Consider the following 16,100-nt stretch of genomic DNA (forward strand, 5'->3'; position numbering starts at 1 on the left):
CACATGAATTGGCAGCCATTCTGCAATTCGGAACATCTTATGAATTAGTAGAATGGTTAGCACATAGGTTACAAGAGGTGTCAGAGAGAATGGCACAAGAGCACCGGGATCAGATAATGATCCAAAAATCATTAAGTGGAGATGTCGACCCGCAAGAGCAAAAAGAGGTCGATCGAATCAGCCGACAACGGAGTACGAAGAATAAAGGCGAGGCCATCCAAATGCCACGATTGCATGAGGCTCTAGTATAAGTACATTGAGAATATGACAAGGCCAGCTGAGCAGCCAGAGATATGGTTGATTTGTACAAGAAGGCAACAACAACATCGGATATTTTAAATACACAATGTACAAAAATGCAAGCCGAAAACCAGCAGTTGTCGGAACGCCTTCGACAAACAAAAGAGCAACTGTAGAAAACAAAGGAAGAAATGTTGCAGTAGGTGTCAGCAAGCAGACCCTTAGAATCTGAGCAAGAACTGCAACAAAAATTGCAGCAGGCAGAAGCAGCGCTCAAGGAGGCTGAAGCCAAAGCCGAAAAAGCCGAAAAAGCCGAACCCTGATCCAAGAAAATTGAGGATCGACTACAATTAGCAAAGACGGAAGTCGGCAAATGACTGGATGCTAAAGAAAATTTGATTCAAAGGCTGTGCCGATAGTTGGCACAAAAGTAGGAAACCACGCAAAAGAGGTCGAAGAACTCGAAGAGTATATCAAAGTCTAGGAAGAATATTGCGTTGAACAGCTGGTAGAAAAAGAAACTTTGCTTACTCAACTGCATGAGAAAAATGCTCAAGACAAACAAGAATGGGCTTCCGCAAGGTCAATTTTAGAACAACGGTGTGTAGACCTAGAAGTTGTGTCCGAACAGTGGCGACTTGACCTGTTAATCGCCCAAGCAAAACATATGCAGACGGAAGGAGAAACAAATGGCACAATCACTGAATTACGAAAGACATTGACAGAAGCACAATTCCAAATGAGCATGGGCGAGGAGAGAATACGAGCTATCCTAAAGTGCCACAAAATCAACACTTTAAAGATGGTCACCGAGTTATTGGATAAAGGCTGGGAAACCTGGTCGGCACAGGCAACCGAACTTCAACTGTTACGTGCCGACAGGGACAATAGCAAGGCATAGGGACAAGGCTTCTTCAAAATGTCGGAAGAGGCAATATCAACTGTTCAGGCTGATATTATCAAAGACTTGTATGACATGGCTGCTTGTCACCGAGAAGAAGTTAGTCGAATCATGCAGGAATTTAATAAACATGATATCGACACATATGTCCAATTTGATGCCTATGAAGCCGAAAGAAGAAGCCAAACTCCAGGCCTCAGCGCACCAAAGCCTGTAGCACCACCACCACAACCATCTATTGAGGATACACAACAATCTACAAAATCAGACGACGATGAAGAAGACGTGCAACAACCCGAAGCTTCATTGTTTGATATTTTGCAGGACGACACTGAAGACGAATTGGACGAGGACCTTCCTTCCGAAAAGCAGGAATAGAAGGGTGTTGTGGGTTCGCCGGGCAAGGCCTTGACCCATGGGCGTGCCAAGTGTTACCCGGACAAAGGGGTGGTCGGACAAGTGGAGAAGCGTAAGAGTCGGAAATGTCGGAGTCGAAGTCGGATCAATAAAGAGGATCGATGAGTCAACATTTTGTCGAATATAATTAAAAACCGAAAATATAGTTAGTTACAAATTTTGTAATTCTTGCAGATATGGCAGTATGTTTTCTTGATGAGGAAGTCCTTTTGGTTGCCTATAAAAGGAATCGAAGGCATTGTAAAAACTATCATTTATTTTAATAATATAAGTTTAGTTGTAGGAAAATCTCGGTGTGCAACTATTTATTCTTCTGTTAATCTATTTCCATCTTGATATAACTATATTACATAAGTAACGATCTCGATGTCTGTATAACATCGATAGTGTTACAGTAACTTAATATTCATTCGCCTAACCACAATTCATTGATAGAACGTTCAGTAAGCAACGTTCGACTTATACTGTGTCAACAACATAGTCGATTGTCAGTCATAATTTGGAGATTTCTACTTTAACATCCCTGTTCCTCCTTGTCATGTATCTCAGTAGTCATATTTAGGGTTGTGGCAAAAGGAGATACTAACTGAATATCGACCTGGTTGACTGATGGGTGGACTAATTTGATTTTGTACATGCGTACTTACAAGTAAGTTCACCAACATTCCAATCTTGCTAGATTTGGCAGATTCGATCCATGGGTATTCCAAAAGCATGCAGACTTGTATTTCTGAATTCAATAATTTGTATATCGCAACCCTCTTTCTCAATCACAGAATAAAAAAACTGTAATGGGATTTTGAATTGAATAGGATTATGTATGGTGAAAATATTGTATGGTAAACCATATATCTCTCCATCTATCAAAGGACTTAAGGTGAGTAGGAACAATCAACATAGTCGATTTTCAGCCGGACTACACAGTCCGGCCAACAATCGACTATGTTGTTGACACGGTATAAGTCAAACGTTGCTTACCGAACATTCTATCAATGAATTGTGGTTAGGCGAATGAATATTAAGTTACTGTAACACTATCGATGTTATACAGACATCGAGATCGTTACTTATGTAATATAGTTATATCAAGATGGAAATAGATTAACAGAAGAATAAATAGTTGCACACTGAGATTTTCCTACAATTAAACTTATATTACTAAAATAAACGATAGTTTTTACAATGCCTTCGATTCCTTTTATAGGCAACCGAAAGGACTTCCTCATCAAGAAAATATACTGCCATATCGGCAAGAATTACAAAATTTGTAACTAACTATATTTTTGGTTTTTAATTATATTTAGCAAAATGTTGACTTGTCGATCATCTTTATTGATCCGACTTTGACTTTGACTCCGACTCCGATGCTCCTCCACTTGTCCAACCACCCCTTTGTCCGGGTAACAGACTCCTTAGCCAATTCATGCAAACTCCGCGAGATATCCATTTCGATTGCGCTAGGCGAGTATTATGATACGTGAGCGGCACAATGGATTACGACGTTCTCTATGCATCGGCCTCACCAATATGACTTGAAGGGTACAGAGACGCGGACTAGGCAGGCTACAAAACCGATCGGCGATCGACCTCCGTATTTGTCTTCTTGCTCGGTAGCAGAGCAATATCTTGGAGTAGTAAGACGCAGCATACTGTCGCACTTTCGAGTACCAAGGCCGAATACAGTGACGCGACCGTAGCTGCATGTGAAGCCGTATGGCTCAAGAGGATTTTGAAGGATCTGGGTGTTCCCATCAAGGATTTGACTCCCATTTACTGCGACAACATGAGCACTATATATCTGGCTCGGAATCCGGTGTTCCACGCACGCACAAAGCATATCTAAGTGCACTACCACTTCATTCGAGAGCATGTTCAGGCCAAAGATGTTGATCTTCTACACATCAACACAAATCTTCAAACAACCGACATCTTCACTAAGGCCCTAGGAGCCGACAAGCTTCGACAATTCGTGGTAGACCTCGGACTAACAATCCCTGACTTGCCAAGCTTGAGGGGGAGTACAAGCGAGAACCGACTACTGTCCAAACCGGGTACGAGCCAAAGCAAACATCGAAGATCGTCCGAACGTGATACCAGCCGAAGCGGACATCAATCAAAAGGAACCGACCGAGTTGAGCTTGAGGGTGTGTGTTGAGAATCAAGCTCAACATAGTGCAACGTGTGAACAAACCTTTTGAGAATCCATGATTACTCAAAGGTCAAGAGTCACACCACTACTCTCTACACATTAACTATGTGTCATAGAATCATATTCTATGACACATAACTAATGAGTTACATATTCCCCATGAGTATGAGTCTTCACATTCCCCAAGAGAGAGAGTGGTTGTTGTAAGTTAATGAAGAGAGAGGGTGACTCTATATAAAGCACCCTCCTCATACTTCATACTAAGTCGGTTGTGACTCCTTGTTATGCTACATTTTGTAATTCTTATTCTACTTGTGAAATATACACCTTCTTGTTGAGTATTCCTTTTTCTATCTATCTTGTGTTCTCTCTTCTCTCCTCTAATTCCTCTCACACATACACATAACACACATCTCTTCGGCTACACAAGAATCACCATCGATTCTTTACAGCTTGCTTCTCGTCCAATAATTAGAAAATTTTGTTATGGAAGTTTATCAATCAACGCATTGTGGATGTCTTTCTTCTCTAACTCCTGACATCTCCTCCACCTTGGAGGCCCACATGTTCATGGCCACAAACACCTATACCTCCAACAACTAGTTGGCCCCTCCCCGGTTCATGCATCACTAGATGTTCTGTATAAAGAGAAGTGGAGTATAGCTCGGGATTGATCGGCTTGCTTTTCGCGTAGTGGTTAGAATTGTAATGGGAGTTATTATCGATCGACACATTCTATATGTATTTTCTTCTCAAACTCCACCCTTCCCTCATCATCTCATCATATCAAAGATGGTTGCTGCTATAGAAAGCAAGCTTGACCAAGAGAAGGGCATTTTGGGAAATAAGGAAAACCCAAGCGAGAGTTGGTTCGGTCATCATACACTTTTGCTTGTTCGATGATGATGATGATGATGAACCCTTCTTCTGCTCGGATGATCTCCATCGCCATAGCTGCTGCTGCGTTACCTCCATCATCATCGTCGTCGCCTCTGCTGCTGCTCCACTCTGCCCTAGCCCTATCACCAGCAGTGAAGCAGAATCACAACACCCTCATGGCCTCAATCCCGCATGCCAAAAGCCCTTCCTCACCCTTAGTCCCTCCTCGTTCTCCCTCGGAGAATCAGATCACCGAAAAGAATAAGCCGAAGGAAGAAGGAGAGGAAGAAGAAGAGAAGAGAAAGGAAACGATTATTATTCAACAAGAAGGCGAGAAATCTGCAGAAGATCTGATGAAAGAAGACGACTGTCTCGGTGAAGCTCCAGAGAAGCCATTACCTGGAGATTGCTGTGGAAGTGGTTGCGTTCGTTGCGTGTGGGATATTTACTTTGAAGAGCTCGAGGTCTACAACGCCAAGAAATCTGCTCTTGAAAACGCCAGAAAGCCTTCATCATAACAAAGGTGAGAGATAGTCATTTATATACCTAATTTCCTTTTACTCCTTTGATTTGATTTTACCATGGACAAAAAATTATTGTTAAAGCTTCTCCATTTCTTTCTTTATCACTTACCAAGATTTATTCCTTTTTCTCCTATTTGATTTAAAGCAAAAAAATATACTTCAAAGCAGACAATGGATCTGCTGAAATGGTTGAGGATATATGCATGAATTAAGCAAGACGGCAATATTATAAACGTCTTTGCTAGACGATGCACCTGGACCATTGCTGACACCAAACCATGTGACGTTGAAAACCAACCCTCCACTCAGTTATGCACGAAAGTTACCTTGCCTCTTAGCTATAGAGATAATAGAATTTGCTGAGCAGCTTTTCCTATATGTACAATGAATCCAACGTTAATACGTTTATGTAATGCCGTCATAACCTGCCTGCCATGCATGGTTCCAACATATTCCCTAGATTCATGTGATTGCTTTGTTGCACCACATAGGTGGCATTAATGTTTTTGTTACTTCTGGGTTAACATTTGCTAGAATCCCACCCTCTTCATGTCTTTGTATGAACCAAGAAAACTATCCTTGAATTTGGTGAATAAAATGACTGGCTCTTTTTTGAGAGAAGATTGCAAATTCTTGCCAAATGTCTCCTATCCCCTATTTTAGAAAAAAGCTTTTCATACAGAATGAGTGGTTTTCTTCTCATCTTCCTCGAGACCTTGCCACTGATCTACCTCAGTAACCATGGTTGGTGCTGGTTGACTGTCAGGAACTACATTGGGGTTGCCAGTAGTTAGGTTCATGGAGGCAGTAAACGCAGTTTCCATATGTGTGGTATCTCGGATTTCCATTTCTACCGCGTTGATCTTAAGCAAGGGCATAATTTGGAGATTTCTACTTTAACATCCCTGTTCCTCCTTGTCATGTATCTCAGTAGTCATATTTAGGGCTGTGGCAAAAGGAGATACTGACTGAATATTGACCTGGTTGACTGATGGGTGGACTAATTTGATTTTGTACGTGCGTAGTTACAGGTAAGTTCGCCAGCATTCCAATCTTGCTGGATTTGGCAGATTCGATCCATGGGTATTCCAAAAGCATGCAGACTTGTATTTCTGAATTCAATAATTTGTATATCGTAACCCTCTTTCTCAATCACAGAATAAAAAAACTGTAATGGGATTTTGAATTGAATAGGATTATGTATGGTGAAAATATTGTATGGTAAACCATATATCTCTTCATCTATCAAAGGACTTAAGGTGAGTAGGAACAAACAACAAAATTCGTCCTGACAACAGTAAAATGTACAGGAAATGAGAGGCCATTAACCAAGGGAAATGCTCCACAGAGGCTGGTACAACGATCATCCATGTGCCCTCGATAGGTCATAGGCTCTTATAACTCCAAGGTTAATTCATGGAACAGATGCTCTAGGAGAAGGCTAACTGTAGGTGTTTTCATTAAGAAAACAATATGAACAATTACACCGAGGGTGGTGAGGTTTGGGTAGTTCTAGAATATGAATCACTTTTATTTAAAGCGATTTCACTTTCCACATCCAAGGACATGCCTGAGAGTATCATTGTACTGGCTACACTATAACTCACATATTGTCATGATTAATGGCCAGCCTAATTGCAGTACATCATTCATCTTGATGTATTGCAAGCCTTTTGGACCGTGGTGCATTAAATTCCTGCCAACTGGTCCCCCCCTGTGGCTGGCAGTTGTTGCAGCATAGCTATATAACGGAGGTATCCAGGCCAATAATATTCATCTGCCAGAGAGGAGTATTGTCTTGAGCATGCCATGAACAGTTGAGGGTTTTTCTAGTCATGTCCTAAGCGATGGTGTTGTTTAGGCTTGTCAGGTTTGGGTTACTGGATTTCTAATGTGTTACTCTCTCTTTCTCGTCAGTTGGTCAGTCAAGACAGCATTTTCTTCCATGGTGCATTAGTTCAGCGACGATAATGTTTTAAACAAAGGTGCCATATTAATATTAGAAACTTATTGTGTAGGTATTGCACTATTTATACAACATAGAGAGTCCTCGGGGCACTGAACGTGGGTGGGGGAATCAAGCTTAGTAGTGAATGAATAAAATGATTCAGTTCAAGCTCAAGTTTTTGTATATGGTTCGAACTTCGGTTTGAGCCTTTATCGGCTTAGCAGTTACCGTTTTAAACGATTTGAAACAATGGTTTAAACAGTTTAAGGTTGACACTAGATTTTGTTTTGAACAACCTTTTAACTTTTAAGGCTAATTTTGTCATTTTAGGAAATCTTTGAAATTCTGTATTTTGGAAACAATAAATAAAAATCTGAATTTTGAACTAACTTGGAAACTGAAACCGAAACTGAACCTCAAAACTGTGGCCATCAGTTTAACAGTTTGAAAATCTCTAGAGCCGTTTGGTTTGAGGTTGGATTTTTGTAACAGTTCAGTTTGAATGGCTTTGATTTAAACAATTTCGTGGTTCGGTTTAAGTTTTAATTTTTTTTAATTGGTTGGGTTTAAAACAGTTTGAGTTTGAGGCTCTTGAACCGAACCAAACCAAACCGTTGCCAATTGTTAATTGCTACAGTGTGTTTTTAATATGTTTTTGGGGTTGATTGGTTTATTGCCCTTGTCTACTGCTTCTCACCTTGTTGGTGACCCTGTTATAGTTAGCTGATGGAGTGGTTGACTTGTCCCAGTTCTTGGTTGGATTCCTAGAACTTTTATATTGCAAACTCCATCCAAAGACCAATGCTTTGGAGATTGAAGAGCATTCGACCAATAAGGCTACGTCATGTTCACCAATCAAGTCCTGGAAGTTCATTGAGGTGAACTCTTATATGTCTCTGACCATTTGCTTTATTGCTCCCTGCTTTTTCAGCAAGACGATACTTATACTTGGAATCTGTTTAAATATATTTATTTATTGGGGTTTGTGACTAACCTCAGTGTTGTACACAAACACCTGACATTATGGCACCACATCTACTATGGTTTATATTTTGCAGAGTAGCACAATGATGTCGGATGGTGAACAATGGTCAGAAATAAGTAATGCAAGAACACTGATAATGATGTACATTCATTGTAAATTTCTGAAGGTTATTTAACCTTGGAAATAACATTTGGTTATTTAAACCACTCAAATAATTCGTATATCCGCATGTACAATATAATGCCTAAGGGGCAGGGTTTGGCCATAAATTTACAATGTTGACCTTTGTGTTTATGCTTGCTTAGGTAATTTGGTATACAAAATCAAATGTCAGATTAAAGGCTACAGGAGGTCAAGGTAGTATGAGAAGAAATTGCATGCTTTAATGTCATATTTTCTTCCTCATGCACCTATTCATTCTAGCCACTCCTTCAGGGTTGTGCTCTTGAATCTCTTCCTCTTAGGAATCTTGTCTTGGCTATGTTGGAGGGTATGTTGTGTCAAGTGGAATTGAATTTATGTTACAAATGGAATGAATACCTTTTATATTATGAATGGAATGACTGCCAATTATGGGAAATGTGAACGTAATATCATTGGGCAAATGAAAGGTTCATTTAAGGATGTGCCATTTACGTTTTCTTGAAGTCTGAAAAGTACCCCATGAATTCGAGCCTGTGATTGATTTGAGAAGAAGAGGACATGTTGTAGTGTGCAATGCATGTTCTGTGAGCTCATTTTCGAGGTCGAAAAACATTTCTCTTAAGGGGTGAATGATCCTGGGGCGTATATACTCCATTGAAAAATATTTCTTTTAAGAGGTGAATGATACTGGGACATATATACTCCTAACTTATGCATGTTACTCAGCCATACTGAATTAGATGGGTCATGATGCTGCTGCTGTATAGGGGGTAAATGTATAGCCATTAGGTTTTGATTGTGAAGATGATGGTGTGGTATCTAGGAGTATTTGGCTTGAGTGAGCCTGTGGACATGTTTCATAATGTATTATGTGCTAAGATGGTATGCATTAGTCACAACTCACTCCCAAATTCTTTTGTCCAAGAGTAAAATGAAAGAACCAATCATTCTTTGTAGAATGCCTTGGGGCATACACAAATAAATATTGGCAAGCATCAATGATCATACATGTAAATAAATGATAGAAGAATAGGCAATAGATGCAAAACTCATATATGCACAATATGTACTTATTAATCAAAATAAGCACCATGTGTTACACACGATTTGGCAAATCCAAATAAAGGCCATGATGATCATGTGATGGTTGATGCATTGCAATTGTCACGTTTGTCTGAAGCACCACAATAAAATATTAAATGATGGAAGGAAGTAAAGAACAAGGATGTGATCACTTCAGGTGATGCCAGTAGCAGTCTAGCAATGGCTATCCATTCATGGGGGGTCGAAGAAATATGTAGACATATTTAGTTTAGAGAGGGAGGGAGAGGGACAAGAGATAGACACATACTGATACATATATGTACATACATATATACGAACATACATATAGATGTATCATGTATGTATGTATGTACATATGTATATGTATCTGTCTATATATATACATATACATACATACATACATATATATATATATGTATATGTATATGTACATTGTACAGTATATAGAAAGAGAGGGAGGGGGAGGAGCAAGAGAGAGAGAGAGAGAGAGAGAGAGAGAGAGAACGAACAGAGCAGAGCAGAGAAGCAGGGAAATGGAGAGCATTCTGACGAAGGCGAGCAGCTTCCTTCTTGCACGACGAGCGAAGCAAGAGTTCTCATCAATGGGCGATGATGTCAACGTGCGTAAGAAGAGAAAAACGGAAATCACCCTCACACGCACCCACATCGATGAATTCTCACTTCCTATCTCTCCTTTTTCTTAGCGTTCTTTGCTTTTTCGTCTCATTTCTGCATAGAGATCAGAGGAAGAGAGCAGAAAAAAGAAACACGCAGAGATCGAGATAGATCGATTTATTAACTGATTTTCTTAAGCCAAATGGAGATCTTCAGTCTAAAATTTAGTGATATTGGTTTGCCTCACATGGATGATCCCAGTTTAATGGAAAGTTACTCTTCGTTATGTTTTTCATGAGATCTAAGCCCCAAGTTTAGTGGAGCGAACTACAATTCCCTCATGTTAAGAGTAATGAGGAGAAACGAACTAGTTTTTCATGTATATAAAAATAACAAAAATCCAGTTTTTATATGATGAAAATTAACATTCTTTGCCTGAAACTTTAAGGTTTGCATCATTTATTCTAACTAATTGATATGGAATATATTCAGTTTCTTTGTTTATAATTCAGTTTCTTCTAAATTCTGTTTATAGGCTTGTTAGTTTATGCTGATTAATTCACATAGTGTGCTATGATGGGTTTTTTGTGTTGTAATGTTGAGTCTAGCTATCTGTGATGGGTTTTCCCTATTCTTGTTTCTATTGTAATGGTTTTTTTATGCATTGTTTCTATCGTCATTTTGAGTATAGTTTGGTATGATGGGTCATTTCTATTCTCAATTTGTTGCAGGCATTGTCTGCTAGTGTTGAGGAAGGAGCCAAACAGTTGTTTAACAGATTAAGAGGTATTATTCATTCCTATTTCAAACTATATAGGGATTCTACTTCAGATTAAGAGGTATTATCCATTTGTGTTTCAAATCATAGAGGGATTCTACTTCAATGCATTCCTTTGAAATTCTCTCGATCACTGAAATTTATATTTATCAGTTTATGTTTGTTGTTTATATAATGAATCATCGTATTTTAGAGTTTTGTGTTAAAGAGACACATGATGTATTCTATTCATGTTTAGTTTATCATTTGTTAAAAGCGTCAGCTGAAATATATTGTGGTATTCCAGTTGATCCGTATTCGACCTAAGATATCAACTGGAATATCAGAATATGTTTCAGATATTTGACTTAAGCTGAAATATATTCTGGTATTCCAGTTGATCCGTATTTGAATTCAGATATCAACAGAGAGGTTGTTTCATGTGGTAATTGATGGTGGGAAGCATTTCAAACAGCTTCACATCATAGCGTGAGATACTCCTCATCCTCACTCACATGATTAGGGCAAGTGCTTATGCAGTTTGCTCTAGCAAGTCCTCTTCAAGCTCTGTTCTCAATATCAAGATCATGACAGAGAATGCAGAGGTTGATTGCCCTTCTCTTGTTGAATGGGTTCGGTGTGAGGTATGGTTGGATGCATCCCTGATATCCTTGTAGGTATCCCACTATGTTGGGTTAATATGAGTGTAATAGTATTGCAACTTGCTTTTCTTGGCTGTGTCTCCATCAATGAAACATGATTTAATGTCTGTTGTAATTGTACCATTGTTTTGTAGTTCAAGTAGTGTCACCACATTCCGTCTCTTAAACCATTTGCTTGTGTTCTCTGCTAGAAGAAAGAATTGTGCCTTTTATTTCTTCCATGTTTTGGTGCTAAAGCCTAATATCCAAGCTAGTATTGATTGGTAATGTGGCTCCATGTCCTTTTCATTTTGAGGCCCTCTAGTTTGATGGGTTCCACTATCATTTCCAGGGCATTGCCAAATATGGCATGGCTGTAGGAATATATTTTTTGTATCTTTCAATGTCCTTCCATCTAGGAAGGGGTACTTTTCCTTCCCATACTTCCACATCAGATAGCAGCAATGTAGCAAAATATCGTATCTTCCATCACTAAAGGTTATCTAAATTGCATTTCTATTCAAATATGTAGTAGCTTGGCTGACCAGCTTTCAATCAATGTCTTATGCCTGTGCTACAAACTTCCCATGAGAAGAGCATGAGAGAGAGAGAGAGAGAATGTGTTTATATACTTATATATCTCAACCTCAGAGGTCAAATATGACCTATGGAACCAAAAGTGAAGTATTTTACATAATATGTTCGGATTTGAGTAGTGTCTCTCAATGTTCAAGAAATTTATGAGATAAATAAATAATATATTATAATAGATATAGATACTATGTATTTATATCAAGATTGATTGCAGGCAAGTATCAAAAACCACTACCAGAGCTATTGGCATCATATGGGCTGCCAAAAGGTCTCTTTCCCAAGAATGCAACACACTATGAATGGGAGGAAGAGACGGGAAAATTAACTGTATTTATACCTTCAATTATGGAGGTGGGATATAAAGACTCCTCGATAGTGAGGTTTGCTGTGAAAGTGACATCAACCCTTTCACAAGGAAAGCTTATGAATATAGAAGGAATGAAAACAAAGATCTTAATGTGGGTGAAGGTGACTTGTATTACAACAGAGGCCAACAAGAAAGTCATTTTCACCGCAAATGTGAAAAAATCTAGGCCTTGGGAGGCTTATGACGTGCTAAGAGATGGGATTCAAGCTGAGGCGTTTTAATGGCAGACTATGGTTTCACAAGTTTCCTGTTTTGAGGTCATGCATTTACTGTGTGTAAAAATCTAATGTAGCATTATTTGTCAAACATCATACAATGCTCTTCACGTGGCATACTACATATTTCTTACATATTTTGTGGACTAGGGTTCTTATTCCTATGTTGGATGAGGAGTATATTCAAGATCATCAAAATGTTCATATGGAAGGTGTATGGAACCTTCTATCTTGAAGAATATTTTTAAAACATTGTCATACATGCTCATTGGCTTGTGTATGCATTGACTTATAAAAAGCTTAATGGTCTGGCCGATAATAGTTAATGTTTGGTTTCATATTTTACTAGTTAGCTGGATTGGCAATTTTTATTAGGATAAGCATAACCATTTGCACAATCATTGTCATAAGGTTAATTTTGCAAAATGGTGGTATGCATGTTTTGTGTGGTTAAGATGACAATTGGCAAAGAGAGAGACTTACCTATAGTGTAGCATCATCAACAAAGTGACATTATTTCTTTCCCCCTAAGATAATTTTGCCATTTGAATGTAAAAGAGGAGAATATTTTACTCGCAAAGACCTTTTATGTGACACCTGAGCTTGTTTACCATAAAAACAATGATAACAATGCTCAAAATCAACATAAAGAAAACTTATATTCCAATTTGACTCATGTGTCCCAATTGGCCATGTTCAGAGAAACACTTGTTTGCTTGGTTATGGCAACAACATTGTCACTCATGCTAGATATATGGAGGGTATACAAAGTATCACTTTTACAACCCTTGGATGTTGTACATGTTGAAGTGTGAAGACAAAACCATATTGAAAGTCCAATTGCACAATGACAATACCCACAATGGCACATGCATAGTTGTCACCAAGATGGACAACATGTTGACCCCTTGGATAGTGAGAAAATCACTCACAATGAGGAGTCACGTAAAAATAAGCTACTGATTTGAGAATTCAAGTGTTAGGTTGACTTTCTTTTATCTATCCTTTGCTATTGTTTGTCTGTGCCTTTTGTTTTCTCTTTCTTACATTTGTAGCAATCACATTTAAACTGACCCTTCTTGCCACAATGATGGCATTTTACATCGTTATTGTGTGATTTTCTTCAAGCTTTGCTATTACATTCACCTCGCTGTTGTCACCTACCCCTAGTATGGAAAATAGTAGAGGACTTAGTGGATGCGTTAATTTGCCAATTCATCTCCTCCAATGAGTAGATCAGAATCACTACATCAGTATGTAAAAGCATTGCATGTGAATTGCTCATGGCAATACTAAATATATCCTAGCTCTCTAGCAAAGTGCAAAGTAGAAATATATCCTTAAAATCAACATCAATGATTTTTTTTAAGGCAACCACTTGTTTGAAAATGGAATTGAACTCACTCAAGTGAGTTGACATGGGTGTGCCCTCAGTAATACGCAAATCCATAAACTTTGGTAGTCGCACTCTTATGGGTATACAATTTGTGTAGTCTAGTCCCTATAGCATTGGGCAAAGTGCAAACCTTGATTGTTAAATAGCAAGGCATTAGATACTAATAGCTCAATGGTTTAGCACAACGTTGGGCAAAGTCCCAGGAACAATGTTAGCGTTCTGGTTGGGTTGGGACTTTTGCCGGCCAAGGTGGGGGACAACCGGAATTGATTCCGACCAAGTTTTCCTACCAACCAGAATCTAGCTAGTTCATATTGTTTGAACCGGCTATTTATATAGTTTATGTAAAAGATAAAGGTAAAAAAGAAAAGTTCTTAGGTATGCTTCTTGTCTTTCCCCTTTTTTACCCCCTTTTATTGTTTTACTTTCCCCCTCTTTTTGTTTTTCTCCCTCTCTATCGTCTGATTTCCTGCTCGCTACTCCCGAGTAGTGTTGGGCAAAGTCTCTAGCCCATACCGGAAATTTTCCTGCTTCTCATAAACCTAACCGGAAATTTGAAATTTTAGCCAGCCACGTCCCTACCAACGACAATGTCAACCAGAACATGTTGAATTTTTTTTTTGGTCATACACTAAAGAAAAAAAAAAGAAAAGCGCAATACCAAATCAAATCAATCACAAAATTTTGGATCCCAAAATCTAAAGATATATATTTACTAAAAAAAATTCTAACTTTTTAAATAGATTTCACTTTTCAAAACTTTGTAAACTAGCATTAACAACATATTAGATCAAATTAGATCTAGTATATAGAAAGTTCCAAAACAAAATCGATCAAATTTATAAAGTTTCAATCTATATCTTCTATGAAGTCCTTGATGTCATCATCCTGCTCATGAGAAGTTCCTGTAAAAATACGAGGATATGCCTTGCTTTCTCGCCACAACAAAATGCTAGCACTAAAGTCATGTTCTTCTAGTTCCGGTCCTTCAATAGAGATTCGTATCGATGCAACAACCACATTCCTTTTTAACCTATTTCTAAACTTATTTTATATTAGATTCTGGCGACTAAAGCCTCTCTCACATGCTTTAGAAGTTCGGGTAGCTTTTCTTTCCTCACATCATTACAATTTATCATACCCCAAACATCTAAGAAATCTCTTCCAAGCCATTCCGTAGTGGCTTGCCTTTTGAAAATTGCATATTCATCATACAGTTTATCATTGTCAATTATGGGAGAAAACGCTTTCCCATCTATCATTTTTTGAATTTCATAACAATTTCCAAGTGTTTTCAACTCATTAAGACCCATAGTTTTTTGTGCTAAAATGCATGTAGATCCGGTAGACATGCTCATTGGTGATAACATTTTCAACGCGGAAAGAGTCAACGGATCTTGAAGCCTTTTTTTATTGTCTCTATTAATGCCTTAGAAAACAAAGTTTGGAATCGTATGACTTCAATTAAGTCCTCACCATCAATACATCTATCCATGAGGATGCTTTTATACATATTACCTTTTATAGCATCTCGTAAAATTGAAAGCATTCCTTTTTCTCTACCATATTCTGGAATAATTGGATAATTATAGCTATCCTTCTCAAAACCATTGAGATCCATCATAACATGATGTAGAAATTGTTTTGAACTATCTCCCCAATGGCTATCATAGCCAAACCTCCAATGCATGTCACATCCACATATTCCTTTTGGAATTCCATACTTAACATAGACATGATCTTAAGTACATCTGCAAGGAAGTGAAGCATATACATTACTTTGAAGTTTCTTAAACTTAAGAATACATTGTATGCATCACTTTGCAATGACAAAGTCTTCATCAAGGGTTCATACACATTGCATACCCTCATGATAGCACCATGCCAACTAAGCCATCGTGAATGTGTGTATTCTAATGCATCTTGCATCTTAGTTAATTCACCTTGGTGCATTGAGCTCCTCGAGAAATGTGCAACCACTTGATTCACAAGGGCATCTAACTGCTTGCATGTTTCTTTGACTTTAATGTTCTTTGAAGTCTCTTGCACACACAAGTTTGTTCGATGTGCACAACAATGTAAGGAAGTCATAAGTGGATTATATGACTTCAATCTTGTAGCAACACATGTAGACATACCTACCATAACAGATGCTCCATCAATTCCAAATCCCATCATTTTTCTTACATCTAGGTTCCACTTTTTTAACAATGCTAAAATGCTTTCTGTTATTGTGTTCGATGTACCATCCTCTACTTCAAGT

General features: G+C 38.3%; 2 protein-coding genes across 4 annotated transcripts; both read left to right on the plus strand.

The window, feature by feature from the left end:
* The first annotated feature begins 4,610 nt into the window (after nt 1-4,610).
* On the plus strand, nt 4,611-8,325 carry LOC147852365 (oxidoreductase-like protein, amino-terminal protein). 3 transcript variants are annotated; one of them, XR_015531475.1, is made up of 3 exons: nt 4,611-5,109; nt 7,808-7,936; nt 8,117-8,325. XR_015531475.1 is itself a non-coding variant. In XM_087334462.1 (2 exons), exon 1 carries the CDS (start codon nt 4,613-4,615, stop codon nt 5,102-5,104), a length of 492 nt encoding a protein of 163 aa, XP_087190588.1. In that variant the 5' UTR covers nt 4,611-4,612; the 3' UTR covers nt 5,105-5,109; nt 7,778-8,325. The 3 variants fall into 3 exon arrangements, 2 of the variants coding, with proteins under 2 accessions (XP_087190588.1, XP_087190587.1); XM_087334462.1 differs by having other exon boundaries at nt 7,778-8,325; XM_087334461.1 differs by having other exon boundaries at nt 7,808-8,325.
* Nucleotides 8,326-9,712: 1,387 nt separating this feature from the next.
* On the plus strand, nt 9,713-12,739 carry LOC147852366 (uncharacterized protein At5g01610-like). The gene is made up of 3 exons (XM_087334243.1): nt 9,713-9,872; nt 10,599-10,653; nt 12,074-12,739. Exons 1-3 carry the CDS (start codon nt 9,786-9,788, stop codon nt 12,445-12,447), a joined length of 516 nt encoding a protein of 171 aa, XP_087190369.1. The 5' UTR covers nt 9,713-9,785; the 3' UTR covers nt 12,448-12,739.
* Nucleotides 12,740-16,100: the final 3,361 nt, after the last annotated feature.

Source organism: Azolla caroliniana, unplaced genomic scaffold (genome assembly GCF_043228905.1).
Source record: "Azolla caroliniana isolate FFs.n. ecotype wild unplaced genomic scaffold, voAzoCaro1.0.p SCAF_18, whole genome shotgun sequence".
NCBI lineage: Eukaryota > Viridiplantae > Streptophyta > Polypodiopsida > Salviniales > Salviniaceae > Azolla > Azolla caroliniana.

Excerpts from the sequence above, each read along its gene's own strand:
- LOC147852365 (XM_087334462.1), top strand. The coding sequence starts at position 4,613 with ATGATGATGATGAACCCTTCTTCTGCTCGGATGATCTCCATCGCCATA.
- LOC147852366 (XM_087334243.1), top strand. The coding sequence starts at position 9,786 with ATGGAGAGCATTCTGACGAAGGCGAGCAGCTTCCTTCTTGCACGACGA. Across the intron at positions 9,873-10,598 it reads CAATGGGCGATGATGTCAAC|GCATTGTCTGCTAGTGTTGA; the intron begins GTGCGTAAGAAG and ends AATTTGTTGCAG. Across the intron at positions 10,654-12,073 it reads GTTGTTTAACAGATTAAGAG|GCAAGTATCAAAAACCACTA; the intron begins GTATTATTCATT and ends GATTGATTGCAG.